At 44.8% G+C, this 26887-nt stretch overlaps 1 protein-coding gene across 3 annotated transcripts; it reads left to right on the top strand.

The window, feature by feature from the left end:
- Window positions 1–4036: 4036 nt before the first annotated feature.
- On the top strand, window positions 4037–10123 carry LOC123097615 (protein ROLLING AND ERECT LEAF 2). Of its 3 annotated transcripts, none has more exons than XM_044519405.1 (6): window positions 4037–4263; window positions 5577–6875; window positions 7087–7161; window positions 7585–7799; window positions 8740–8963; window positions 9083–10123. In XM_044519405.1, exons 2-6 carry the CDS (start codon window positions 5600–5602, stop codon window positions 9732–9734), a joined length of 2442 nt encoding a protein of 813 aa, XP_044375340.1. In that variant the 5' UTR covers window positions 4037–4263; window positions 5577–5599; the 3' UTR covers window positions 9735–10123. The 3 variants fall into 3 exon arrangements, with proteins under 3 accessions (XP_044375340.1, XP_044375339.1, XP_044375341.1); XM_044519404.1 differs by having other exon boundaries at window positions 4039–4263; window positions 5464–6875; XM_044519406.1 differs by lacking the exon at window positions 4037–4263 and adding an exon at window positions 5447–5463.
- Window positions 10124–26887: the final 16764 nt, after the last annotated feature.

Raw genomic sequence — 26887 nt, forward strand, 5'->3', positions numbered from 1 at the left:
AACATTCATCAGTTACAAGTGAAACTTTATTAGTTACAAGTGAAACATACTTGCAGAAAAGTTGGATCATCATAATTTTCATCCACCAGCTCTACCCCTTCTTCAACAAGTGCTTCCTGCCATCTGTAGTGGCCCTTTCTGTTGTGGTCAGCTCTGCCACATATGGAGCAATGCATTATAACACCTTTCTTGTTCAAATATCTCACACCATGTTTGATTTTCTCTTCAGGTGTTTTTTCCTGTTTTTCTTTAGCCTGCCCAGCTGTTTAGTGAACACTGGTGGAAAAACCTTGTATCCTGGCTGCACCTCCCAGTATTTAGGGTCTCTTAGAGGGACCAGTGTGTAGCCATATGCTTTCATATAGTTCTCCACAGTGTAGCAGTCATGCACCATTAACTCTGGGTCAATTCTTTCTTCCCTACAACATGCTATGGAATGGCCACAAGGCACACCAGATAACTGCCATCTCCTGCAATCACAGGTATGCAAACACAAGTCCACTGAGTAGCTAGAATTTCCAGACTGAACTCTGAATTTTTGTTGGCCAGCTTCTGAAACATGACAATTTGCAGCAAATTCAGTGTTCTTGTCTAACTTCTTCTTGATCTTTGGGAATATTCTCTGCCCTGCCCACTTTTCTATTGCCTCTCTTTGTTTGCTCACAAGCCTTTGCATGATTTTGTAGAATATATATTCAAGCATTGACAACACTGCCATCTCTCTGCCTTCAAGGATATAGCTGTTAAACACTTCAGAATTATTGTTCAGTAGAATGTCACATTTGGGAAATTCACTGAAAAATGCTTTACACCAAGTCTTTGGGTCAAGTCTTTCTGTCCAATGAAATGCAGCTGAACTATCTGTATCCATTTTCTCACAGTTCTGCCTCCACTTCACTTTGTTTGGTGATCATGCAATGGCCCACAGGTCTTGCTTCAGCAACTCTCCCTTGTGCTTCTCATTGAAATTCTGATAGATATGCCTCACACAAAACCTATGCTCTGCATCTGGCCACACTTTCTGCACAGCATTTATCAATCCCTTTTGCTTGTCACTCATAATTGTGAAAGGAGCAGTGTTAGTGATGTTTAGATCATCTCTCAAAGTTGTCAGAAACCATTCCTAGGATCCTGTGCATTCTACTTCAACCCAACCCATTGCAATGGGGAAAATGCAGTCATTTGGATAAATTCCAACAGCACTAAGCAAAACTCCTTTGAACCTTGTTTTCATGTGACATCCATCAATGAAAATGATAGGCCTGCACCCCTTTAACCACCCTCTTTTACATGCATCATAAGACCAGTACAGTGTCTTCAGACACTTCCTGCCCATTGGAAATTTTGGGTCTTTCTTCAGCTCAGTTGATAACAGAAATGTAGAGCCAGGGTTTGTAGTCCTTAATTCATGACCATAGTCCCATAGCCTACTGAACGGATGTTCTTCATCACCATGGATCTCTTTCAGGGCTGCAGTTCTAGCCCTTGCTAGCTTCCATCTGTTAGGGGTCACATTGAATGCCTTGGTGATTTTTCTTGCAAATGTACCAAGTGACATTCTCTGGTCATCCCTGAACTCATCTATGAAATACTGGCATAGAAACTTAGCTGTCATTTGCCTTATCTTCCATTTCTTCTGACAACAGTGCTCTCCATAGTAAGCCTTGATTACAAATCTTCCTGTCCTGTTGTCCTTGCCAGCTTTTAGCCATCATGGGCAACCTCTTTCACAAACAGCCTCTATTCTAGTTTTGTCATTCTTTAACTTCTTGATCTGAACTCTGTTCTTAACAGAATATGCAGTAATAGCAAGTCTAAGCTCCTTCACATCAGCAAAGACCATCCCAACTTTGAAGGCAGGGGCAACCATGTCCACCTTTGAATTGAAGGCAGTAAACTTGTACCTCAACTGCTCTGCTTCCTCAATGGGCAGATTAAGATCTTCATCATCAAGCAAATAGTCATCTACCTCCACATCATCGTCTTCTTCTTCAGCTTCTTCATCAACATCAAAGTCAATGTTGTCATCATAAAGATCATCATCCTCCTCATCTATGTCATAATCACTGTCACTGAAATCTGATTCAGAAACAACTATATCTTTAATTACTGCTACTCCATCTTCAGTAAGCAAATTGTGCTCTACACCTTCAATCACCAAACTTTCAGGTTCTGTTCCAGTTGCAGTAATTTCTGACATTGGATCTTCTTCATTGACAGAAATGACACTGTGCATTGCAACAGAGCATTGAATTGATGGCAATGTGCATATGGATTCAGCCCTGAAATTGCTGATGAAATCTGCATGGTCAACCATAATAGTCAGCACTTTATGCTCAACACTAGCTCTGATGATGTGTTGCACATCATCATCAGATTTAATTCTGACCAAACCATCTGCAATTGATTTGTCAGGCAAGCACCAGTAAAGTATGTGCTCACCCACTGGATATCCCAACCAAGTTAGTTGCTCTTCAATGAAAGAATATGAGAATGTGGTAGCATCAACATAATCAAAAACTTCCACTGAAGGGTTCCAGTACTCCAAATTACTGATTGGGCCACAGAAAATTCCACCATGCTCAAGTTCAAGTGTAAAGAAAGAAGTGTCCACCCTTTGTCCATTTGCTGAATCACACACTGCATCAAATATGTGTAATTTGTAAGCAATGCACAATGATGTATACACTTAACAGTAAAATTAAGTTAGCTGAGAAGTTCAGTTAACTAAGGAGTTCAGTTAACCGAGAAGTTCAGTTAACTACAGTGAACTGAAAACATTGTGAATAACTACAGTGCACTGACAAAATTCAGATAACTACAGTTAACTGACAACATTCAGATAACTACAGTTAACTCAAAAAATTCAGTCAAATGTCCTAAAATCAATACTTGTGCTAACTGAAGTTGGTGCCATTGAACACAACCAACTGGTGGCATCACTAACACTTGAAACATGAGCATGACCATTGCAATACTAAGCATTAACACTTGAAACATGAACAACTAAATTTGTTGGCAATGAACACAATCAAGTATTGTCAGAATTGCTTTCGGTGCACATGAATGAAGGACCGACCCACAACTCCAGTCTAACAAGCTAACATATGAACGAAAAAGAAGACCCACTTGTCAGGCCAAACCCAAGACTTTGCCACCCTAAACCCTAACCTAATCTACTTGGCCAAAACCCACTAGGCAAAAACCCTAGCTTTACTGCCGTCAGACAAACCCAACAGCATTCAACAAGCACACCATCGTGAGACACACCGAAGTGGTGCGACTGATGCGGACGACGACGACACAACGGCGACGATGAAACAGAGCACGGGCGGAACACGGAAGGAGGCGGAAGAGGGGACAGGAGCTCACCATAGTCCGATGGGATGACGCCGAGCGGCCGGATGAGATGAGCGGAAGGGGGTGGCTCCATCCCGCCGGCGAACTCCGGCGACGACGGCGCGATGACGAGCGTCATCACCAAATCGCCACCACACTGTCTCCCCCGACAGGACAGCGGGAGAGGTCGAACGGATCTGGTGCAACTCCCGTGGCATTTAATTCAGGTGGGTGTAGTGCGGGTTGAATCAAGTAAACGGCAGGGGCCTTTGTGCAAAATTGCCAGAGCTGACCGGTCCACCCTCTGGGCTGCCACTTGTCACGCTGTGAGTGGCTGTGGACCAAAACATTACATAGGATGTTAAGTTGTAGGAGCCCTCAATAATATTTTGCAAGTTTTAGACTAAAACATCATATTCTGTGCAAGTTTGTGGATCTGGGGTGCTATTACCTCTAGTACAAAAGAGACTCAACTCGCGAGCGTGAAATGACGCGACAAAGCGTGCGTCATCCTCTAGGGCATTGCAATCTTTCTTCGACAAAAACACAGAGAAAACTCGCGATTGTGTAAGAAGAGAAGAGAACAAATGCCAGCTCGTTTCGCCTTTTGCCTTTCGGCTCCATCCTCCCTCGTGGACAGTGACCAGAGCGAGGCTACGGGCACACGCCTCGCTCTACACGTCGGGTTCCCACCAGCCTGTGACCCCACCCGGCAGGCAGACACGCGCATACGCATCTTTCTCATCTGCCGCAAGACGGCAGGACGCACCGCCCGCACCTGCTCATCATCTTCGAAGCTTCTCTCCTCCTCTCCATCCCACTCGACGACCAGCTAGTGCCGACCTCCTCCACAGCGCCAGTCCGACGCGGCCGCCGCGAGCCCGAGATCCCGTGCCCAACGCTCGCTCTTCGAGGCCAAGCCAGGTAATTCTCTTCCCTGCCCTCCCCTGGATTGCTCTGGGCGGTTTTGTCCGCGTTGATTAGGCCAATTGCGGTGGGTCTGGCGCTGGGGTGGGTGAATTGGGTGTTACTTGTGTGCTCCATGGCCGCTGCGAGGCAAAACTTGGATCTTCGGTGTTTCCGTGGGGGTTTCTCTTTTGTTTGCGTTGTTACTACGCGCTCAAGATCAGTTCGTTTTCTTCCTCCGCGTTGTGGTGTGCTGATATCAATGGAGAACTTGTGGATGGATGATTCGATGTGATGATGGGGCCGTGAATTAGGTGGGTGGTCGCAATGGGCTGTCCGAGTTAATTTTCCTACTGCTTATTTGCTGGCCGGATTGGTAAAGCTCAAACTTTTTCCTTCTTATATGCGTGTTCTTTATTGCTCCACAATTCAATTGAGCTCGTTTAGTCCAAGAGGGTTGGTTTAGTCCAAGACGTGCTGATCCTTCTAAATAATTTGGACGTTCCTGGAATTAACTTATATTTGAGTTCGGTCTCATGCTGTTTGAGAATCCCATAACGCCTAATCTGCTGCTTCAAATGGCTTGTCCAAGATTGAGAGAATACACTTGGTTAGTTAAGGGATTTATGCGGTGGCTTGATACTTCTGCTTGGTTCTATAAGCTTTTTGGCGAGACAATCGAGGAATTTGCCGTGTGCGTTCTCTTTAATTGGTTTATTGAATGAGGATTTAGGGGGAAAATCACATATTCTTGAAATGCATCCTGTCTGGTCGTTTAAGTGGAGCTGGTCATGGTTTTGTTGTATATACTAGTATATCCTTATGGATTAGGGAAGCAGTGTTCTAGTTGATGCAGGATCTTATGAGGTTAATTGCTGGTTTTGTTCCCAGCATCTGAGTTCAGTTTCTGTATTTCTATTTGGAGTTTCTCAGTGCTGATGAGAAGAGATAAAATTTTGGGACAGATTTGAGCAGGCTAGTATTAGTGGAAGTGAATTTGTGTGCTGTACCCAAAGTGCTTGCCTGTGAGTGACGCATAGAGTTTTTGTAGAATATTTAGTATATACAGTGGTGATCAAAATTTATATTTCCTTTTGAATAGACTGAATCTAATTCGTATGCACAACTGCAGATGAAACGTCGGGTTATCTTTCTTGTCAGCTAAGTAAACTTTTGGGTATTATCTGATCCTAAATTACTTAATATGTGGAAATGCAGGTACGAAGTTGCACTGTCTGTGCATTGTTTTATATAAAAACATCTCTCTGCCACAAGAGCTTTGATCTGCAGTGCATGGCTCTGATTTTGCTGTTCTTCTAAAATTTGCTCAGCATCAAGAGTGACACACATTAAAATGGGATCTACACGAGCAACGAGTGAAGATGACAAGGCTCTTGTCTTGTGCCAGGAAAGAAAACGTTATGTGAAAGAAGCACTTGATGGGAGATGTGCATTTGCAGCCGCTCACTTTGCATATATTCAGTCGCTGAGGCACACAGGATTTGCTCTGAGAAAATTTGTAGAACCTGAAGTGCCAACAGACTCTTCATTATACACATCAACATCTGCAACACCAGAGCCTCCTGGCATGAGGCATAGATCGATGAACCTCTCCCCATCTGTATCACATCCGGCCAGTGACTCCTTCTCCCCAGCTCCGTCCCCGTTATCTTCAGGGCGTTTCCATGTCAATCATATGAAAGCCGGGAGGAACCCAGCGAGGACTGTTGAGGAAAAGGTGCCTGTTCCTGTAACAGCAACTCTGGAGACTTCATCCTCAGTTCCCATTCAAACTGTACATGATCTGGATGATAGTTCTACATTTGAAGCTCCTCCAGGGACACCACCATGGGACTACTTTGGCCTTTTTCAACCTGTTGAGAGCCAGTTGTCATTTCATGATGAGAAGGAATCTGGTCATGATTTTGAAAATGCTGATGATATTAGGCGCCTTAGGGAGAAGGAAGGAATTCCAGAGCTTGAGGAGGAATTGGAGAAGTCGCATGCTCATGCTGGTGATGTTAGGCTCTCGCAACAGGAGAAAACTCCAGATGTCAGAGATGGGGAGCAATCTACTATGAGTGGAAGGGAGGATGATTTTGCAGACTCAGAAGATGATTTTGAGAACCCATCTTCTGAACCTTTAGTGCGGATGTTCAAGAACCGCAATGATACACCTGTTGAAAATATTGTAACAGATCAGTCACCTGCACATCTTGCTGCAGATAAGGTTGTCTCAAAAAATTTGGTAGATAAGGTTGCCTTGGAAAATATTGCAGATAAGGTTGCCTTGGAAAATATTCATTCCAAAACGGAGGAGCCGAAAAGTGACAACAAGGTACTTGAGCCAAAAAGTGACAATAGGGTACTTGACATTAGCATGTATGAAACTGATGAAACCCCTGTGACGAGCCCTGTGAAAGAAGTGGCATCTTCGGTTGCCGCTCATCCTATAAACGGGAAATCGAAGGAACCTTTTCGTGATGTTAGAAATGGGGAAAAGGACCTGTCTACATCCATGAAAGAGGTTGAAATCTTATTTATCAAGGCATCTGATTCTGGCAAAGAAGTCCCGAGGATGCTTGAAGCGGATAAAGTCAATTTCCGCCCTTTGCTAACCGAAGAAAGAGGTTAGAACTCAATTAATTAGATTACTGTTCTGTAATATTTTGATGGAGCTTTGCTTCAAAACAAATGATAGAAAGGTTCTGGATGCAACACTGCAGAACTCATGGTGTGAAACTATATCAATATTACTTGTACCAATGACCATTATTACTTGCTGTTCCTTCTCTTTCTAGTTTAATTATACTTGGGTTAACTTAAGTAATTATAATGCAGCACGTGGATTAAAGGCACCAGGCTTTTTTGCAACACTCTTTGCTTGCTGCAGGGAGGAAGTCCCTGTTCCTCAGCGTAAGTTTTTTCTAACTCTCAGTGACAGTCTTCCTTCCATTTTCCAGCACACAATTCTAGTTCCTGTGATTACATCGTATGATGTCATTTGTATGTTATTTCTTCCATGATCTTCCGTTGAAGCGGCTTATTTTTCTACGTGCCGGAAAATGATATGTTCCATGTAGATATGTTTTACTTTTCACGGTTTCCTGTATAGAGCTTGACCATTGATTATCCTAACATGTTAGTATAACTATGAATATCATTGGTGAAGTCAAAAAATTCTGAATACAAGGGCATGTCTACAGTTTATGCGACCAACATATGTTTTTTCATTATGTGCAAAGCTTTTGCACTTTCTCTAAATAAAATTGTTATTATTTCATCTGTTATCCTGTTGTAAATGGTAGGGAGGAATAAATATCTTGTGCTTTATTGCAGCTCCACCACAAGCCGACATGAAGCATCTTACCTGGCATAGATCAGTGTCTTCGCACTCTTCGTCATCAAGAAATCCTATTGGGGCAGCATCGAAAGTTGATGTTGATGGTCTCACTGGAAATATCTTTAGTGGTGTATACATGAATTCTGGCAGTCACGCTTCCACACTGGATAGATTGTATGCATGGGAGAGAAAGCTCTGTGATGAAGTTAAGGTAAAAGCTTATTTGGCCGGTCCTTTATGAGATACTCTTTTTTCCTTAATCTGTTTTAGCCACTGTTTTAAACTAGATAACACCTTATGCGTTGCTAGAAAATTTTATAGCAATGAAATTATCAAAGATAAAATCAGAATATATGAGAATAATACCACACCACATTTTCGTCATATGAATGATAGCAAACGTAGAGGTAAATAGATGGTGGATGCATGTTATATTGTCTTGTGACATTCAAGTTCAATTATTTGTTGCTGAAAAAATAAAAAATAAAAGTTGATTATATGGAGGACTTGCATGTGGTGGAAACTGCAAGGGTTGCATCCACATGATGATGTAGATGGCTTTCATGTGCATTTTAAAGCGATCACTTGCTTATGAAAAAATAAAAATAAGATTTGATGAAGTGGAGGACTTGCATGTGGTGGAAAGTGGAAGGTTTGCATATGCTTGATGATGTGGATGGCTTGCATGCCCATTTAAATGGGATCACTTACTTAGATATATAGGATATCACGTAGTAGAGGCTTATCAATATATCTGCAGAAGTATGTAGTTAATTTTTTTTTGAAATAAAATAACGCAAATTGCACTGGGATTATAGTGATGTTCTTTTATCTCAAGCTTGGAGTATTGATTAAAAATGGAAGATGAAACAATGTGCAACAAACAGAGCCTGAAATATATTTATATTGAATGTTGGTACACATGATATGCCCACTTGAATATGCAGTTAGCAGTTTGTGCCATTCCTATTTTCTGTGTTTGAATTATTTGTACTTTCCTGAATAAATGACACATCTGTATGTCCTTTTGCCTTGAGTCTGTGAATTGGTTGACACCTCCATATTTTCTTGCCTTCTTTTTAAATGACCTCTCCATGTCTTTTCACCATATTTAGTGTTTCTGTAAATGCTAACCTTTGTATTGCCTTCAGGCTAGCAGTACAATTTGCAGGCAGTATGATGAGAAATGTAGGTACCTGAGAAACCAGGAATCAAGAGGAGAAAGCCAAATGAGTATTGATAGAACCCGTGCTGTTGTGAAGGATTTGTACTCCAGAATTTGTGTGGCCATTCAGAGAATTGACATGATTTCCAAGAACATAGAGGATCTGAGGGACAAAGAGCTTCAACCGCAGCTTGAAGAATTAATTGGAAGGTATTGGTTTTCCATTTATTTCCTACGTAACTACATACATATTGCAATTCAATAGGCATTTTCTGGAATGATCTCAGTTTATCATTTGCTCTTGGTTAAAATATTCACATTCTTTGCAGCTTAACTCGCATGTGGGAAACAATGCTCGAGTGTCACCGGCATCAACATGAGATTATTAAGCTAGTATCCAACAGTGGCGGTATAAAGGTCTTAATCCGGTCGGAATCACAGTTCCAAGCAACTCTACTCCTTCAGGTTGAACTAAAGTCACTATTTTCAAACTTCCAGAGATGGATAGTATCCCATAGATCTTACTTGAATAGCCTACAGTCATGGTTACTGAAGTGTGTGAAATCACTAAGGACGAAGAAAAAATCTAGAAAGAAGAAGGATACCAATTTTCAAATAACAAATTTTGCTGTTGCACCCATATTTACAATCTGTGAGCAGTGGATTCAGTTACTGGATGAGTTGCCAATCGAAGACTTGGAAGGTGGCATTAAAGGTCTCCTTGCAGATATAAACCATTGTATGCCTCGTCAAGAGAAGAGGCGTGGTGGTTCAAGGTCTACATTCGCAATAGCTAATGGAGGGTTGAATGATGAAATGAGGGGAATCCATAGAAATGCCGCTCATACGGATTTACAGTCGAGCCTGGAGAGCTTCCTAGGGAAGCTTGAATTCTTCTCAGATGTTTCAGTGCACAAATATGGTGAACTCAAGAAAAAAGTTAATACGGCAAAGGAGAAATATGAGCAACAGAATAAGTAACTTAAGGAGGAGGCAAATCGGGTGCACTAATTTCTGGAGTGAAACATAATATAGCTCAAAAGTCATCAGAGATGGATAAATAAACAGTCCATTGTGTACATCCGTTCATCGAACTAATAGGCACAAATCACTGCCATCATATTTTGTGAGTTCATGATAGTCTAGGGGGACAGGCGGGGGGTAAATATGTAGATATCCGGCCTTGTGGCTAATGCCACACGACCTTAATCTGGGATGTAAATGAGGTGTAGGTAAATTAAACTGTAAGATGGGGGATACAAGATGTATATTTGTCCTGGGGGTATATCAGTATATGATATGAGGTTTCATGTACTTCATGTTGGCACCTGTGCATAAGTTCCAACTTTTCATTCAGAACTTTCCATTCAGTGCTTTGTACGTATCTATGATTGCAATTCCATTCTCCTGTTGTTTAGGTCTTATTTAGGCTGGTATGATATTTCTTATTTCGAACTTATTCTACAGTATTTGAGATTAACGCTCGCCAGAGAAGAGTAAACTGGATCAAACTCACTATGAAAGAACGGAAAGAAACCAATAGACCAGCACAAGCTAACTCAGAGCTTACTAGACACAGCCTCTTGAACCAGGCGATGCAGCAGGTTGGCGTCTAACGGCGTGCGCACACTCCATTGGTGATGGGGATCGAGTGCCCGCAAATTTGCTCAAATGGGATGAAGCCAAGTTTGATCATCTTCAACCCAAGGCTACGTTCAGCACTTCTCCCCTTTTCTCCCGGAGTAGCAGGTTGCCCTCGAGTTATCTTTGAATGGACATCTTAAGACCATCCAATGTTTGCCACCATTAGTTCCATATGACAGCGAGAAAAAATAGTTCCCAAATCATCACACATTGCCAACCTTTGCCCTGAAAACACATTTGATTTCGTAAGGGGCATGTAGTGTAGACCATGGTGAAGCAGAGTAGAATTTTTCTAACACTGATTTCTTGTTGCCACTTAGCCACCGCAGTTGATTCAAAATCAAAGCCTAAACGATCATAAAAATGAGATTATATTCCAAAATTGGTGAGCTACCACACTCTGAAACAATAAATGGTGCACAAACTCAGCTCGGTACAAAACAGTTTCAATATTTCGGTGTTTTGAAGATTATCACTGTCAATAGTCCGTTGTTGGCCAGAAGCCATTAATAAAACATGAACCCCGGCGGAATGATCAACTTCCACACGGCTGGGGTTTGCACAAGGACTGCTCCCCCATTGTTTTTTTAACAAGGGGAAGGGACCAAAAAGTCCTGAAACTGCTGCATTTAGAAGTGATAATACACTACAACTAGCATGTAGCGCGCGGCGGCACGTCACACCATACTAATTGATGTGCAACGTTTTATTTTTTTTGAAGTTTTTAGAGTTTGTTCTAGAATTTGTTTGACAACATAGTCATTCATATATAGATAGCATACATTAAGTCGATGCAGGCAACGTAATTCAAGGATACATAGTAGTCCATCCGTTCCTAAATATAAGACCACAATAAGTGCCTGGCGTGCAGTGGCTTCGAACTTGGCCTGAACGCTCCATGACCATATATTGTGCCACGTCATTGCATGCATGATGCATATAAGTGACAAAATTGCTGATAACAGCGAAAATCTTTTGGGTTTTCAGTTTTTGAAATGTTTTATCTCTTAAATGAAAAATTCGATTGAAAAAACGTTTTCACCTTTAGATCTTCCAAATTAAATCTCATATCGATATGTTTCGATGACTTTTTTTGGGTTAAAAGTTGCTATGTCTATTGAACATAAATTGTCATGGTATTTACACTGAATTTGCCATGATATGTTTCAACTACTTTTTGTTGTACGTTTAAAGTAAAATTTGACATGTTACAAAAAAGGAATTAAAAAACTAAACTTGCCATGGTGAATTACTAAAATTTGCCATGATCCATGAAATAACTTTGAAATTGTTCACAATTAAAAAAGAAATCCATCATCAATTACTTTACAAATGCATGGTCAATGACTCAAATCTGCCATAAACCATACACTAAAATTGCCATGGTGAATTAATTAAATTTACCATGATACATGCACTAAAATTTGCCATGGTTCATACAAAAAATAATTTCCATGATCAAAATGCTAAAATTGCCATGAATAAAATGCTACAATTGCCATGATCTATAAACTAGATATCCCATGACGAATTACTAAAAATCGTCATGATCCATGAATTAAATTTGCCATGGTTAATTACTAAAAATTGTCATGATCAATTAATAACATTTGCCGTCAAAAGTAGTTGAAATACAATGGTAGCTTTAAAATCTAGAAAAAAAAGATGAAACATATCATGGCAACTTTAGTGTAAACACTTTGACAATTTCAGCGTAAACATCATGGCAACTTTTGGGCAAAAAAAGTCGTCGAAACATATCAATATGAGATTTAGTTTTGGAGATCTCATCGAGATGAATTTAATGATGAAAACGGATTTTTAATCAGATTTTTTATTTAGGAGATAAAACATTTTCAAATCTAAAAAACCAAAAAGATTCCCCTGATGTCATCTGTTTGATGTGGCAAAATGGATGATAATGGGGGCGTTTATACCATGTTGCTTCGTGCCATACATGTGACACTTATCATTTGGGTAAATATAAGCCCTTTTAGAGATTCCAATACAGACTACATACGGAGCAAAATGAGTGAATCTACACTTTAAAATAAGTCTATATATCCATATGCAGTTCGTATTGAAATCTCTAAAAAGCCTTATATTTAGAAACAGAGGGAGTAGCTTAGTAGTCCAGAAAGTACTAATTTTTTACTTTCCACTCAGAGCTGAAGGTGGATACCCCGGTTGGGTTCATTGCCGTGATAATAGTGGTAGAGGGCTGAAGCTAGTTGCTCTGCTCTACTTTTTGTGACCCGTTTTCTGTGTAAATGATAGGTGAGTTGCCGTCAGGAGCACTTCCTGGTTGATGACGAATTGTCAATATGGCAGAGAAATTTGGAGGCAAATTTCTTCAAACATCGCACTCCAATTGATACATTTAGATTTGGCACAAATCATGCACTCGGTTGATTTTGCTTTGTTTGCCAATGCGGAGAGTTATGCTATACAACTTGCCCCAAGGATTCCAAAACACTGCATAAATTAGGTTAAAATATTTGGTTCCTCATGTCATTTTACGACAGCCTAGATGTGATGCAGAATGCACATCTATCCAAATGGAAAATGCACTTTTCTTACAATCATAGAACAAATGAAATGGTAAAACATATACCATACGAACAACATTTGGAAAACCTGCTGTTCAAGGCAATCTCCTTAAATTAATCTGAAAATATTTCAAACATAATATAGATTCATTGATGAAGGTACCTACACAACAGTTTAACATGACGCCAGGATGGTTCATCATAAAAGGCACCTACATCTCATTATTATTTTTACCAAGTTGAGGGAACATGTGAGTTCAAATTATTCATCAGTCTTAGTACTGTTACTCATGAGTAGTGATGTTGCACTGAGCAATGATGTTTCAAAACATTGAATTGGTATCTGCAAGCAAAGAATAAACTGGAATCTTGCAAGCAAAAGAAAGGTTAATATACATCCATCTTGTTGCTATCAGATCTCAAAGAGATCCCAAAACAGGATTTTAAGGGAGCATTCTGTTGCCGATTTGTTGGTTTCCATTTTTCTTTTGCTAGACTGTTGGTTTTGGTTGTGTGCATCTTAGCGATGCGGAGACCGGGTGTTGCTCATTATGAGTTGTATCTACTTGATGCTGCATTTTGAGTTAGTAGAAGGCCCCTTTATATTTAAAAAATATGTGTTATGTTTATCCGCATTGCCCAAAATGATTTTTTTCCGTGTTGCATTCTTTTTAACAAAAATTATGGCTACGTGTATCCCCACTGAAAATACTTACACCGGAAATACTCTGCATATCTACAGAGTAAATAAACGATAAAGTCGTAACATGCAGACATAAGAGCTAGTACATGGACCGCACGTAGATCGGATCCTCTCCTCCTCCCCTCCTACCATCCTCCTCCCCTCCGCCTCCCGTCCACCTCCCCTCCAGATCCCGTCTGAAAGGATCGATATAGTTGACTAGAGGGGGGGTGAATAGGCAACTAACACTTTTTGCTTTTCTTTACCAATTTAAACTTTGCATCAAAGTAGGTTGTCTAGATATGCAATTAGGTGAGCAACCTATATGATGCAACAACAATAAGCATACACGCAAGCAAGAGATAGAGCACAAATAAGCTTGCACAAGTAAAGGCACGAGATAACCAAGAGTGGAGCCGGTGAAGACGAGGATGTGTTACCGAAGTTCCTTCCCTTTGAGAGGAAGTACGTCTCCGTTGAAGCGGTTTGGAGGCACAATGCTCCCCAAGAAGCCACTAGGGCCACCGTATTCTCCTCACGCCCTCACACAATGCGAGATGCCGTGATTCCACTATTGGTGCCCTTGGAGGCGGCGACCGAACCTTTACAAACAAGGTTGGGGCAATCTCCACAACTTAATTGGAGGCTCCCAACGATACCACGAAGCTTCACCACAATGGATTATGGCTCCGCGGTGACCTCAACCGTCTAGGGTGCTCAAACACCCAAGAGTAACAAGATCCACAAGGGATTAGTGGGGGGATTCAAATATCTCTTGGTGGAAGTGTAGATCGGGGCCTTCTCAACCAATCCCTAGAGAATCAACAAGTTTGATTGGCTAGGGAAGGAGATCGGGCGAAAATGGAGCTTGGAGCAACAATGGTGCTTGGAGGTGGAAGAGGTAGTCAACTAGAGGAGGAAGACACCCCTTATATAGTGGAAGAACAAATCCAACCGTTATCCACCAACTCAGCCTGCGCAGCGCGGTACTACCGCACCTGAGGCGCGGTACTACCGCAGGGGCACGCGGTACTACCGCAGAGCCCCGCGGTACTACCGCCCACGCAGCAGAGACCAGAACAGCCACACATGCACTAAGGCAGAGGGCGGTAGTACTGCTGGCGCGGTACTACCACTCCCCCTTGCGGTACTACCGCAAGGCAGGGGCTGTCCAGGGATGGGAAGGCACGGATATAAAAAATTACATCCGTGGCTACTTCCGCAGAGTTGGAGTCGATGCAAAAACCCGACGCGGTAGTACCGTAATCCAGCCGCGGTACTACCGCGCGAGGCGCGGATGTAAAAAATTACATCCGCCCCTTACTGCCGCGTACTTGCGGAACTAAGCAGGGACCACGGTACTACCGCTTACTAGAAGCGATACTACCATGGGTCCTTGCGGTACTACCGCACCAGCGGGCGGTACTACCGCAAGGTCCTGCGGCACTACCGCTCTAACGAGTAGTACTACCGCACCCCCTAGTTCGGTAAACAAGAGCAATATTTGCATAGACAAGGAAAACATAGGATGCTCCAAAGGCTAGAGGAAAGGAGGTGCAAGGGAAGATGTGTACGTGATGAATCCACCCAACCTTTCCAATGCGGACCCCCTCTTAATAGTACGGCTTCCCTACGACTCAATACCACCGAAAAGAACCGAAGAGAAACGCCGTCTTCTATGGCCTTCGAGGGGAACCCAATCATCTTGTGCCTAGTCAATATATCTGAAATATTCGATGCACATGATTAGTCCACAAAAGCATTGTCATCAATCACCAAAACCAACTAAGGGATAAAAATGCCCTTACAATCTCCCCCTTTTTGGTGGATTGATGACAACACGGGATTTGCACGAGGGTATAACGCAAAGAGCAAGGGCAAACCCCAAGTCTCTAAAATATAGACGGGCTCCCCCCAGATGTGTGCTATCTCGATGAGTGCTTTGGACTACACGGCACACATACTAGGATCAACACTCCCCCTATATTTTATAGATAAGGCAAATCTTGCAAATAAGGCTAAAGCTAAGCAAGATAGACAGGAGCATAATGTAATAAGCACAAGATAGAATAAGCTCACTATGGTACGATAGAGTGCATATGTCTTACACCATATGATAGGAGGTCTCACGAGCACAAACCAAAGCAAACCAAAGCACACGAAATAAACGAAGTTCAACTGACCCAAACACGACACAAGTCGCAAATCCTACACTCTCTCCTCCTTTGGCATCGAGACACCAAAAAGGCAGAGAGGACACCTACAGCAATAGTGGTGGCTCAAGCGGAGTAGTCACTTGCACGCTCCTCGTCAGACTCTGCAGCTGGGACGGACTCCTCCTCAGACTCGGTCCACCGATAGCCCTGCTTGTGCAGCCATTCTGCCTCTGGGTGATGTTCACCTCTGACCCGCTAGATATGTTCTCGCCAAAGGTCCTAAAAATCTGCTTGTCGCGGCGGCGAGTCTCCTTGGAAGCCACATGGGTCTGGTACTACCCCTTTGCTTGCATATAGAACAACATCTTCATCTTGTTCTTCAGCCGCTTAGCCCAAGAAGGCTCAGAGGTGGGAGGGATGTATCCCTCGGAGCTATCCTCGTCTGCTGCCTCCTCCTCATCCTCATCTGCATCCACGTCCATGGCAGCCGCAGTATCAGCACGAGAGGTAGTGTTGGCCCACTGAGGCTTGATACGGAGGTTTATGGGCTCATGCCGGATCCAACCAGGGGCCTCAAACTCATCCTGAGGGTAGACTCGCTCCCAAGTAGCCGAGATCAACTGAAACAAATAAGGTCCATAGATGGGGACCTTGCGGTTGTAGACCACAAACCGAAGCTCATGCCACATGATATGTGAGACATCAAGTGGCAGTGTCTGAGAGTTGCGAGCATCTTCACACAACAGCATCATATCCACCAGATAGGCATGCACCTTGTCCTTGTCCCCAATGCGTGGGAAGAGAGTGTTGCGGAAGATCCGGTGCATGATGTCAAGAAAGGAGTTGAGTACCCAAGATGACTTGCCATTGGAGAGCCTCTTCTCCACATAGTAGGGCATGAGCTTGTTCTTGTTGGCAGACTCGGGATTGGCATGAGGGCGAACACCTTGGGGTGTGGCGAGCCCCTCATCCCGAACCCCAAGCAAGGTCATGAATTCCTTCCAAGTAGCAGTCAGCTGCCGGCCATTGGTCATCCAAGTCATGGTCCTTTCCTCATTGGGATGAAATGCACTGAGGCAAAGAACTGAGCAAGGATCTCAGGATCATAGTCATTGTGGAATGAGATGATATGCTCAATGCCAAATTGCTCCACTAGGTCCAAAGCCTCACCAAAGTATTCCCGGTGCGCCTCTTTGCACATGTGATGCATGTTGATCCACTTCACCTCCACATGGGTATTTTGCTTGGCCTTGATGACATCCAGATAAATGAGATTCTGCTACTTGGTCCAGAATAGATCATTTCCTCGAAAGTTAGCACGAGGGTTTCCATACGGATTGATCTTCCTCCGAGAGATGAACTCAGCAAGCGATATCTCATCCATACCCTTGGCGGGTTCCTTCTCTTTGGTGGCAGTGGTCTTGGTTCTGCGTTGGGGGGCATTGGAGCCCTCTGCTTCTTCTGTGTTGCGCATACGCTTGGATCCCGTGTCGGCTTGGATTGGAGCGGCGAGCCGGAGCACCTGAGCCACCACCTAAACACACACCACAAAACAAACACGCACGAAACACGAGAAGGATCAATGCAAAGACCACAGCAAAGCAGGAGAAACAAATAGACATGGCACGTGAGAAGTGCCACAAGAGGGATTTGAGACAATGGTAGTAACGAGTGTTGCGCCACGTGCAGTAGTACCGCTCCAAGGAGCGGTAGTACCGGACGTGCAGTAGTACCGCACCAGCAGGGCGGTAGTACCGGACGTGCAGATCTGAAACAGCCATGGAGATCTGAGCACAACCATGTCAACACGCGGTATTACGGTCGATCAAATCCATCACGGGACAACTATAGCAAGTACCATCACTACACAAAACTGCTCCCCTACATCCTACTCTTGCATAGATTTGGCCTAAAATCTCAAGAACAACTTGCATCTCCCCAAAACCTAAAAACAACAAGACGAACAAGAAAAAGGGAGGGATTGGGGAGAAACCTTGTTCCATGGCAAGAGGGAGTGGTGGGGAACGTCCCACCGGTCGGAATCCGAGGAGAGCGGCCGGAGACGGAGATCCGGCGAGGACCTCCGGCGCCGTTCTTGAGAGAGAGAGACGGAGTGGGGAGAGAGACGATGGGTATGGGGGAGTTAGAACTCCCCCTGCCCGTGTTTAACCCCCACCAGCCCTCGACCGCACGGTAGTACCGCACATCATCGTGGTACTACTGCCCCGGGTGGAAGTACCGCACCGTGACTATAGTATCGCTCCCCAGGCGGCAGTAAAAAATTACTGCCGCGCTGGGTGCGGTAGTACCGTGCGCTCCTCACGCGGTAGTACCGCCCCCGGCGGAAGTACCGCACCTAGGCCGTAGTACCGCTCTTCCAGGCGGCAGTAAAAATTACTACCGCGCTGGGTGCGGAAGTACCGTGTGCTCCTTACGCGGTAGTACCGCACGTCATTGCGGTAGTACCGCCCGGGCGGAAGTGCCGCACCTAGGCCGTAGTACCACTCTTCCAGGCGGCAGTAAAAAATTATTGCCGCGCTGGGTGCGGAAATACCGCGCGCCCCCCTTGCGGTAGTACCATGACAGGCCGCGGTAGTACCGGGAGCTCAAGAAAAGATAGTTTCAACCAAAAGAGAGGACACCGAAGCACGGAACCTTCAAGCGAGAGACCACACCAAAGAGCTAAAACACTGGACACCACAAGCACAAGCTCGGCACGAAGGAAGAGAGGCAAGAGACAACACAGACCAAAAACGAGAGGAGAGGGTGGTGGCCAGAGCCACCTATGTTTGAGTCAATTGGTATGGCACCGCGAAGAATTATCCTTGGGCCCATGACCAAAACTCGTCTTTGAAGCACAAGTACCATAAAAAAGGCTAATGTGAAAGAGTTGATCACTTTATGCATAATGGGGGAGGGAGAGTTCATTGAGAGAACAACACTCCCCCTATGTCCATGCCTACACCTAGATTAGACAACAAGTTGAGTGTGGTGGGGTGTGCAAGGGTTCAAGCAACATTGCTCGAATCAATGATATTTAGCTCATGCCTTAACTCGCGAGATCTTGCTTCATCCAAAGGCTTCGTGAAAATATCTGCAAGGTTATCATGGGTGTTGATGTAGTTGAGCTCGATCTCTCCTCGCCTAATGTGATCTCGGATGAAGTGATACCGAATCTCAATATGCTTGGTCTTGAAGTGTTGCACGGGGTTGAGAGAAATCTTGATGGCACTTTCATTATCACACCAAAGAGGCACTTTGTCACAAATGACACCGTAATCCTTTAAAGTTTGCCTCATCCACAAGAGTTGTGCACAACAACTCCCGGCCGCCACATACTCCGCTTCGGTGGACGAGAGAGACACACAACTTTGCTTTTTGGAAGACCAACTTACCAAAGAGCAACCAAGGAATTGGCACCCTCCGGAAGTGGACTTCCTATCCACTTTGTCTCCCGCCCAATCGGAGTCCGAATATCCTACAAGCTTGAAGTTTGCTCCTCTTGGGTACCATAAGCGAAAGTTTGGGGTATGAGCCAAATATCGAAAGATTCGCTTGACCGCCACAAAGTGGCTTTCCTTAGGTGCGGCTTGAAACCGTGCACAAATTCCCACACTCAACATGATATCCGGTCTAGATGCACAAAGGTAAAGCAAGGAACCAATCATGGAGATATATACCTTTTGATCCACTGCTTTACCATTGGGATCGATGTCAAGTTGGCACTTGGTGGGCATTGGAGTGGACGCCGGCTTGACATCACTTAGCTTGAGTCTCTTGAGCATGTCTTGAGTGTATTTGGCTTGGTTGATGAAGGTTCCTTCTCTTCTTTGCTTTACTTCGAAACCGAGAAAGAACTTCAACTCTCCCATGGAAGACATCTTGAACTTTGAGGTCATGAGTGCGGCAAATTCCTCATTGAAAGATTTGTTAGGGGAACCAAAGATAATGTCATCAACATATAGTTGGCATACAAACAACTCCCCTTTGACCTTCTTAGTAAAAAGAGTGGGGTCGATTAGCCCAACTTCAAATCCACGATCTTGTAACAACTCGGTAAGGTGGTCATACCACGCACGTGGGGCTTGTTTAAGGCCATAGAGTGCCTTATCGAGTTGATACACATGATCGGGAAAGTAGGGATCCTCGAACTCAGGGGGTTGCTTGACATAAACCAACTCATTAATAGGACCATTAAGAAAAGCACTCTTCACATCCATTTGTTGCAACTTAAAGTTGTGATGAGAAGCATAAGCAATCAACAAACGAATAGATTCAAGGCGAGGAACGGGAGCAAAGGTTTCACCGTAGTCGATACCCTCGACTTGGGAGTAGCCTTGTGCCACCAATCGTGCCTTGTTGCGAATGATGGTCCCATGAGCATCTTGCTTGTTCTTGAATATCCACTTGGTTCCAATGACATTGTGGTTCCCCGTTGGCCTTGGCACTAATCTCCACACCTTGTTGTACTCGAAGTTGTTGAGTTCTTCATGCATGGCATTAAGCCAATCCGGATCTTCGAGTGCTTCATATACCTTTTGGGGTTCAACACAAGAGACAAACGCGTGATGTTCACAATAGTTTGCCAATTGTCTACGAGTGCTTACCCCCTTTTGAATGCTTCCAAGCACATTCTTCATGAGATGACCCTTGGTGGAGAGCTTGGATGCAATCTTGGCGGCACGACGCTCCAATTCCTCCTCGGTGGTGAGTTGAGGAGCGGTCACTTGATCATCTTGAGCGTCGTCTTGAGCTTGTTCTTGAACTTGAACTTGCTCGGAGGAGAGAACTTGACCTTGGGCATCACTTGGTGTGTCAACACCGTCTTGAGCATGATCTTGCCCTTGGTCTTGTTCATGAGGTTGAGGGCCTTCACTTTGTTCTTCGGAAGCGTGTGGGCCTTGGGTTGGTGATGGCTCCACTTGAGTGGAGCATTGTCCTTCTCCTTCGGCCACAAGGGGTTCCTCAATGGGTAGGATAAAACCAACACCCATTCTTCTTATGGCTTGAGGAGGAATTTCATCACCTACATCACAAGTGCCACTTTGCTCCACTTGGGAGCCGTTATTCTCATCAAACTCCACGCTACACGTCTCCTCAATAAGTCCTGTGGATTTATTGAGGACACGGTAAGCATGAGAGTTTGTAGCATAACCAACAAATATGCCCTCATAAGCTCTAGCCTCAAATTTATACAACCGAACACCTTTCTTGAGAATGAAGAACTTACACCCGAACACCCAAAAATACTTGAGGTTGGGCTTGTTACCGGTGGGTATCTCATATGGAGTCTTGTTCAAGCTCTTGCGGAGGTAGAGCCGATTGGATGCATGACACGCGGTGTTGATGGCTTCGGCCCAAAAGTTGTATGGAGACTTGAACTCCGCCATCATGGTCCTTGACGCATCCATCAACGTTCGGTTCTTCCTCTCCGCAACACCGTTTTGTTGAGGGGTGTAAAGTGCGGAATATTGATGCTTGATCCCCTCATCACTAAGAAACTCGTCCAAGGTGTAGTTCTTGAACTCGGCGCCGTTGTCACTTCTTATTGTCAAGATCTTTGCATTGTGTTGACGTTGGGCTTCATTTGCAAAGTCAATGACGGTTTGTTGGGTCTCGCTCTTCCTCTTGAAGAAATACACCCAAGTGTATCTTGAATAGTCATCCACAATCACCAAGCAATACTTCCTACCCCCAAGACTATCAAAAGATGGAGGCCCAAAGAGATCCAAATGAAGGAGCTCCAAAGGCCTCTTCGAGTAAATGATAGTCGTGGGAGGGTGAGCCTTCTCATGTAGCTTTCCTTCGATACAAGCACTGCAAGCACGATCTTTAGCAAAACTAACATTCCTTAGTCCACGGACATGGTCCCCCTTGAGAAGACTTTGCAAAGATCTCATATTGACATGGGCTAAACGGCGATGCCAAAGCCATCCCACGTCAACTTTAGCCATTAGGCATGTCGCGGTCTTAGTGGGTCGCTCCGAAAAGTTAATCACATAGAGACCATTCTCGACATGCCCAACAAAGGCTACTTTAAGAGTCTTGCTCCACAAGAGGGCCACGATATCAATATCAAAGAAAGTGGCAAAGCCCATGATTGCAAGTTGACGAACGGAAAGTAAATTGTATGCAAGGGACTCAACAAGCATGACCTTCTCGATCGTGAGATCATGAGAAATGACAACTTTGCCGAGTCCCAATACCTTAGAAGACGAGGCATCACCCCACTCGACATTGGTGGGCATAGATGGAATCTTTTGCATGTCCACCACCAAGTCCTTGCTTCCGGTCATATGATTTGTAGCTCCACTATCGAGCAACCATGATCCCCCACCAGAAGCAAACATCTACAAGAGATCAATGCTTGGTTTTAGGTACCCATTTTATAATGGGTCCTTTGATGTTAGTAACAAGGGTCTTAGGAACCCAAATAGACCATTCAATATACTCATGAGGAGAACCAACAAATTTGGCATAAACATGCCCATCACTAGCACGACATAACACATAAGAAGGATTAAAGTCGCCGGCTTTGTTGGAAGGAGTGGCATTGCCCTTCTTGACACCGCCACCCTTCGCATTGTTCTTCTTCTCCTTGGAAGCACCCTCTCCCTCCTTCACAAAAGTTTGCTTGAGTGGAGGAGGTCGTTTGGTCTTGTCATTCTTCTTCTTGTTCTTGGGATTGGGTGCGAACCCAATCCCCTCCTTGGCCACAACTTCCTTTTGATTGCTCAAAAGGTCGTTGAGGTTCTTCTCACCTTGTATGCATGACACAAGGCCTTTCTCAAGTTGCTCCATCAACTTAGCGTTTTCCTCAACAAGATGCACATGCTCACAACAAGGGTTAGTAGCATTTGCATTATCAATCAACACCATATGAGGAAAGGTGGCTTTCTCCTTAGTTAGCTTCACTTGGAGTTGATCATGAGACTCCTTGAGGCTAGCATGAACACCCTTCAAGACTTTGTGAGCCTTGTCGAGAATGTCAAACTCCTCTTTGAGTCTAGCAAGATCAACCCCAAGCTTTGCCTTCTCGGAGTTTAGCACACGAGACACAACAAGAGCATGATCAAGATCTTTCTTTAACTTAGCATGATCATCGTTGTGTGACTCCTCAAGAGCCAAACGAAGACCACGCTCTTCGTCAAGAGCATTGGAAAGATCCGAAATCTCATCGTCGTGTGTGACTATGCCCCTCCATCTTAGAGATGGTATCTTCGTGAGCCTCGATCATGTCATTGGCTTCACCAAGTTGTTCCAAGAGAGCAACGAAGTGCTTCTTGGATTTACCCTTGAGTTTACCCATAAAGGTCTCAAACTCATTCTCCTCCACATTTGTCCCCTCATGTTCATCAAAGCTATCCGTCAAACAAGGATGATTAATGATGGTAGTTTTGATGTTGGGGGTTACCTTGTTGGTGGCTTTAGCCATGGGGCACTTGGCGGTGATGTTCTCATTGGGTGAGTCGAAGAGAGACATCCGTGGAGTCATCGCAATGGTAACGGAGGCCATGGCAACCGACTCACCATCTTCATCATCGTCATCATCCTCATTGTACTCTTCTTGTACCACCAATGCCTTGGGAGGAGTCTTCTTGGTGAAGTTGCTCTTGTTGGGGAACGACTTGGCCTTGTCCTTTCGGATGAGCTTGCCACCATTGTCTTCCCGCTTCTCGTAAGGGCACTCCGCAACAAAGTGGCTCACATTGCCACAATTGAAGCAAGTCCTCACTCGTTGCTTGCCCTTTGCGCCACTTGAATTGTTCTTGTTGAAGTTTGGCCTTGAGTTCTTCTTGCTCCAAAATTGCCTTGAAGCAAGAGCCATGTGTTCATGATAGGCATACTTCGTATCTTCGAGGTTGCTCTCCTCTTCTTCCTCTTCATCCTCTTCCTCCATACTAACCTTGGCCTTTAGAGCAAGGTTGGGCTTCTTTACTCTTTGAGAGCGAAGTACCACATTGTCGGCGGTCTTGTCCAAGATGCTCATAGCAACGAACTCATCCAACACTTCACTTGAGGACAAGGTGTGGAAGTCCGGCCTTTGAGGAATGACGGAGGACATGGCTTTGTGGTAGGGCATCATTGCCTTGAGGAATTTGCGCTTGATCCAATTGTCATCCGTGTCCTTACTTCCATGATCTCGGAGAGAGACCGCGAGTTTGGTTACTCTCCGATAAAGCTCACGAGGTTCTTCATCTTCTTTCATTGCAAACTCATCGGCTTCATCTTGCACCACTTCATAGTTGGAGCGTTGAATGCTTGCACTTCCCCGATAGAGGGAAATCACTTGTTGCCAGGCATCTTTGGCAACGGTGTAGGGCCGGAGATGAGGAACATCTTCGGGTGGGATTGCTTCTTGGATGATGAAGAGAGCATTCTCATTGAATTGATGGTCCACGACTTCTCTAGGAGTGAAGTTGCTTTGGTCATGCGGATAGAAACCTTCTTCAATGATTCTCCAAAGGTTAGTGTTCACATGATTTAAATGACGCTTAAAACGATAGACCCAAGAATCAAATTCTACATTCTTCTCAATCTTAGGGGCCGGGCCGGCATGATTCAAATGAGTGGAAGGAAGCGGTCCACCATAGACAAGTGGAGGTTCCACATGGGCAAAGATGCCGGTGACATTTTTACCACTAGAAGAAGGAGCTTTCTCGCTAGTAGCTTCCCCCTTGTCGGAGGTAGCATCCGTCACCTTGTTAGCGGGATCACCCACGTTCAACGGTGCGGTGGAAAGTTTAAGCCCTTCTAAGAATTTATTAAACATGCTTTCGACCTCGGTCGTCATGGAGGTTTTCAATGTGTCCAACGCCACATTGAATTCCTCACGAGAGACCGCGGTTCCCCCATCTCCCGTAGATGAGACCGGATTCACACCGGAGTGCTCCTCCACACCGTCTACGACGTCAACCATACTCTTCGGACGGTAAAGTCCTTAATAAAGAGACGAGGCTCTGATACCAATTGAAAGGATCGATACAGTTGACTAGAGGGGGGTGAATAGGCAAGTAACAATTTTTGCTTTTCTTTACCAATTTAGACTTTGCATCAAAGTAGGTTGTCTAGATATGCAACTAGGTGAGCAACCTATATGATGCAACAACAATAAGCATACACGCAAGCAAGAGATAAAGCACAAATAAGCTTGCACAAGTAAAGGCACGAGATAACCAAGAGTGGAGCCGGTGAAGACGAGGATGTGTTACCGAAGTTCCTTCCCTTTGAGAGGAAGTACGTCTCCGTTGGAGCGGTGTGGAGGCACAATGCTCCCCAAGAAGCCACTAGGGCCACCGTATTCTCCTCACGCCCTCACACAATGCGAGATGCCGTGATTCCACTATTGGTGCCCTTGGAGGTGGCGACCGAACCTTTACAAACAAGGTTGGGGCAATCTCCACAACTTAATTGGAGGCTCCCAACGATACCACGAAGCTTCACCACAATGGACTATGGCTCTGCGGTGACCTCAACCGTCTAGGGTGCTCAAACGCCCAAGAGTAACAAGATCCACAAGGGATTAGTGGGGGGATTCAAATATCTCTTGGTGGAAGTGTAGATCGGGGCCTTCTCAACCAATCCCTAGAGAATCAACAAGTTTGATTGGCTAGGGAAGGAGATCGGGCGAAAATGGAGCTTGGAGCAACAATGGTGCTTGGAGGTGGAAGAGGTAGTCAACTAGAGGAGGAAGATACCCCTTATATAGTCGAACAAATCCAACTGTTTTCCACCAACTCAGCCTGCGCAGCGCGGTACTACCGCACCTGAGGCGCGGTACTACCGCAGGGGCACGCGGTACTACCGCAGGGGCACGCGGTACTACCGCAGAGCCCCGCGGTACTACCGCCCACGCAGCAGAGACCAGAACAGCCACACATGCACTAAGGCAGAGGGCGGTAGTACTGCTGGCGCGGTAGTACTGCTGGCGCGGTACTACCGCTCCCCCTTGCAGTACTACCGCAAGGCAGGGGCTGTCCAGGGATGGGAAGGCACGGATATAAAAAATTACACCCATGGCTACTTCCGCAGAGTTGGAGTCGATGCAAAAACCCGACGCGGTAGTACCGTAATCCAGCCGCGGTACTACCACGCGAGGCGTGGATGTAAAAAATTACATCCGCCCCTTACTGCCGCGTACTTGCGGAACTAAGCAGGGACCACGGTACTACTGCTTACTAGAAGCGGTACTGCCGTGGGTCCTTGCGGTACTACCGCACTAGCGGGCGGTACTACCGCAAGGTCCTGCGGTACTACCGCTCTAACGAGCAGTACTACCGCACCCCCTAGTTCGGCAAACAAGAGCAATATTTGCATAGACAAGGAAAACGTAGGATGCTCCAAAGGCTAGAGGAAAGGAGGTGCAAGGGAAGATGTGTACGTGATGAATCCACCCAACCTTTCCAACGCGGACCCCCTCTTAATAGTACGGCTTCCCTACGACTCAATATCACCGAAAAGAGCCGAAGAGAAACGCCGTCTTCTATGGCCTTCGAGGGGAACCCAATCATCTTGTGCCTAGTCAATATATCTGAAATATTCGATGCACATGATTAGTCCGCAAAAGCATTGTCATCAATCACCAAAACCAACTAAGGGATAAAAATGCCCTTACACCGTCCACCTCCCTCCTGTTGGAGTATAATGTCCAGCCCTCTTTCATAGTTCGAACTTTTGGATGAGTTGGCTGAAGCATGAATTCGATATGGTATCCGAGCCAGGAGGTCTTGAGTTCAAAACCCTGCCAACGCAGTATTAAATAAAACGATTCTGCGGCCTACATCGATTCCACGTCTAAGGACTAAAATAGCCTAGACGTGAGGGGGGGTGTTGAATTATATTGCCTGCCTCCCTCCACTAGTTCGGACAGATGGGTGAACTGGTTAGGTGCATAAGCTTACAACCAAGTGGTTCAGGGTTCAAAACCCAGTAAACGCAATAAATAATTGCGGCCTGCCCCCGCTTCCGCTGCCCACGTCATAGACTCCAAAATGAGCATAAACGTGAGGGGGGGTGTTGGAGTATAATGTCCAACCCTCTCCCATAATTCGGACTTTTGGATGAGTTGGCTGAAGCATGAATTCAATACCTCCCGATCTGCCT

The sequence above is a fragment of the Triticum aestivum genome, chromosome 4D (assembly GCF_018294505.1).
Source record: "Triticum aestivum cultivar Chinese Spring chromosome 4D, IWGSC CS RefSeq v2.1, whole genome shotgun sequence".
In the NCBI taxonomy this organism is placed as follows: domain Eukaryota; kingdom Viridiplantae; phylum Streptophyta; class Magnoliopsida; order Poales; family Poaceae; genus Triticum; species Triticum aestivum.

Bases quoted from the DNA above. Each gene is read 5' to 3' on its own strand.
- LOC123097615 (XM_044519405.1), top strand. From the start codon at position 5,600: ATGGGATCTACACGAGCAACGAGTGAAGATGACAAGGCTCTTGTCTTG. The intron at 6,876-7,086 runs GTTAGAACTCAA...ATTATAATGCAG, and splicing joins TTTGCTAACCGAAGAAAGAG to CACGTGGATTAAAGGCACCA. The intron at 7,162-7,584 runs GTAAGTTTTTTC...GCTTTATTGCAG, and splicing joins GGAAGTCCCTGTTCCTCAGC to CTCCACCACAAGCCGACATG.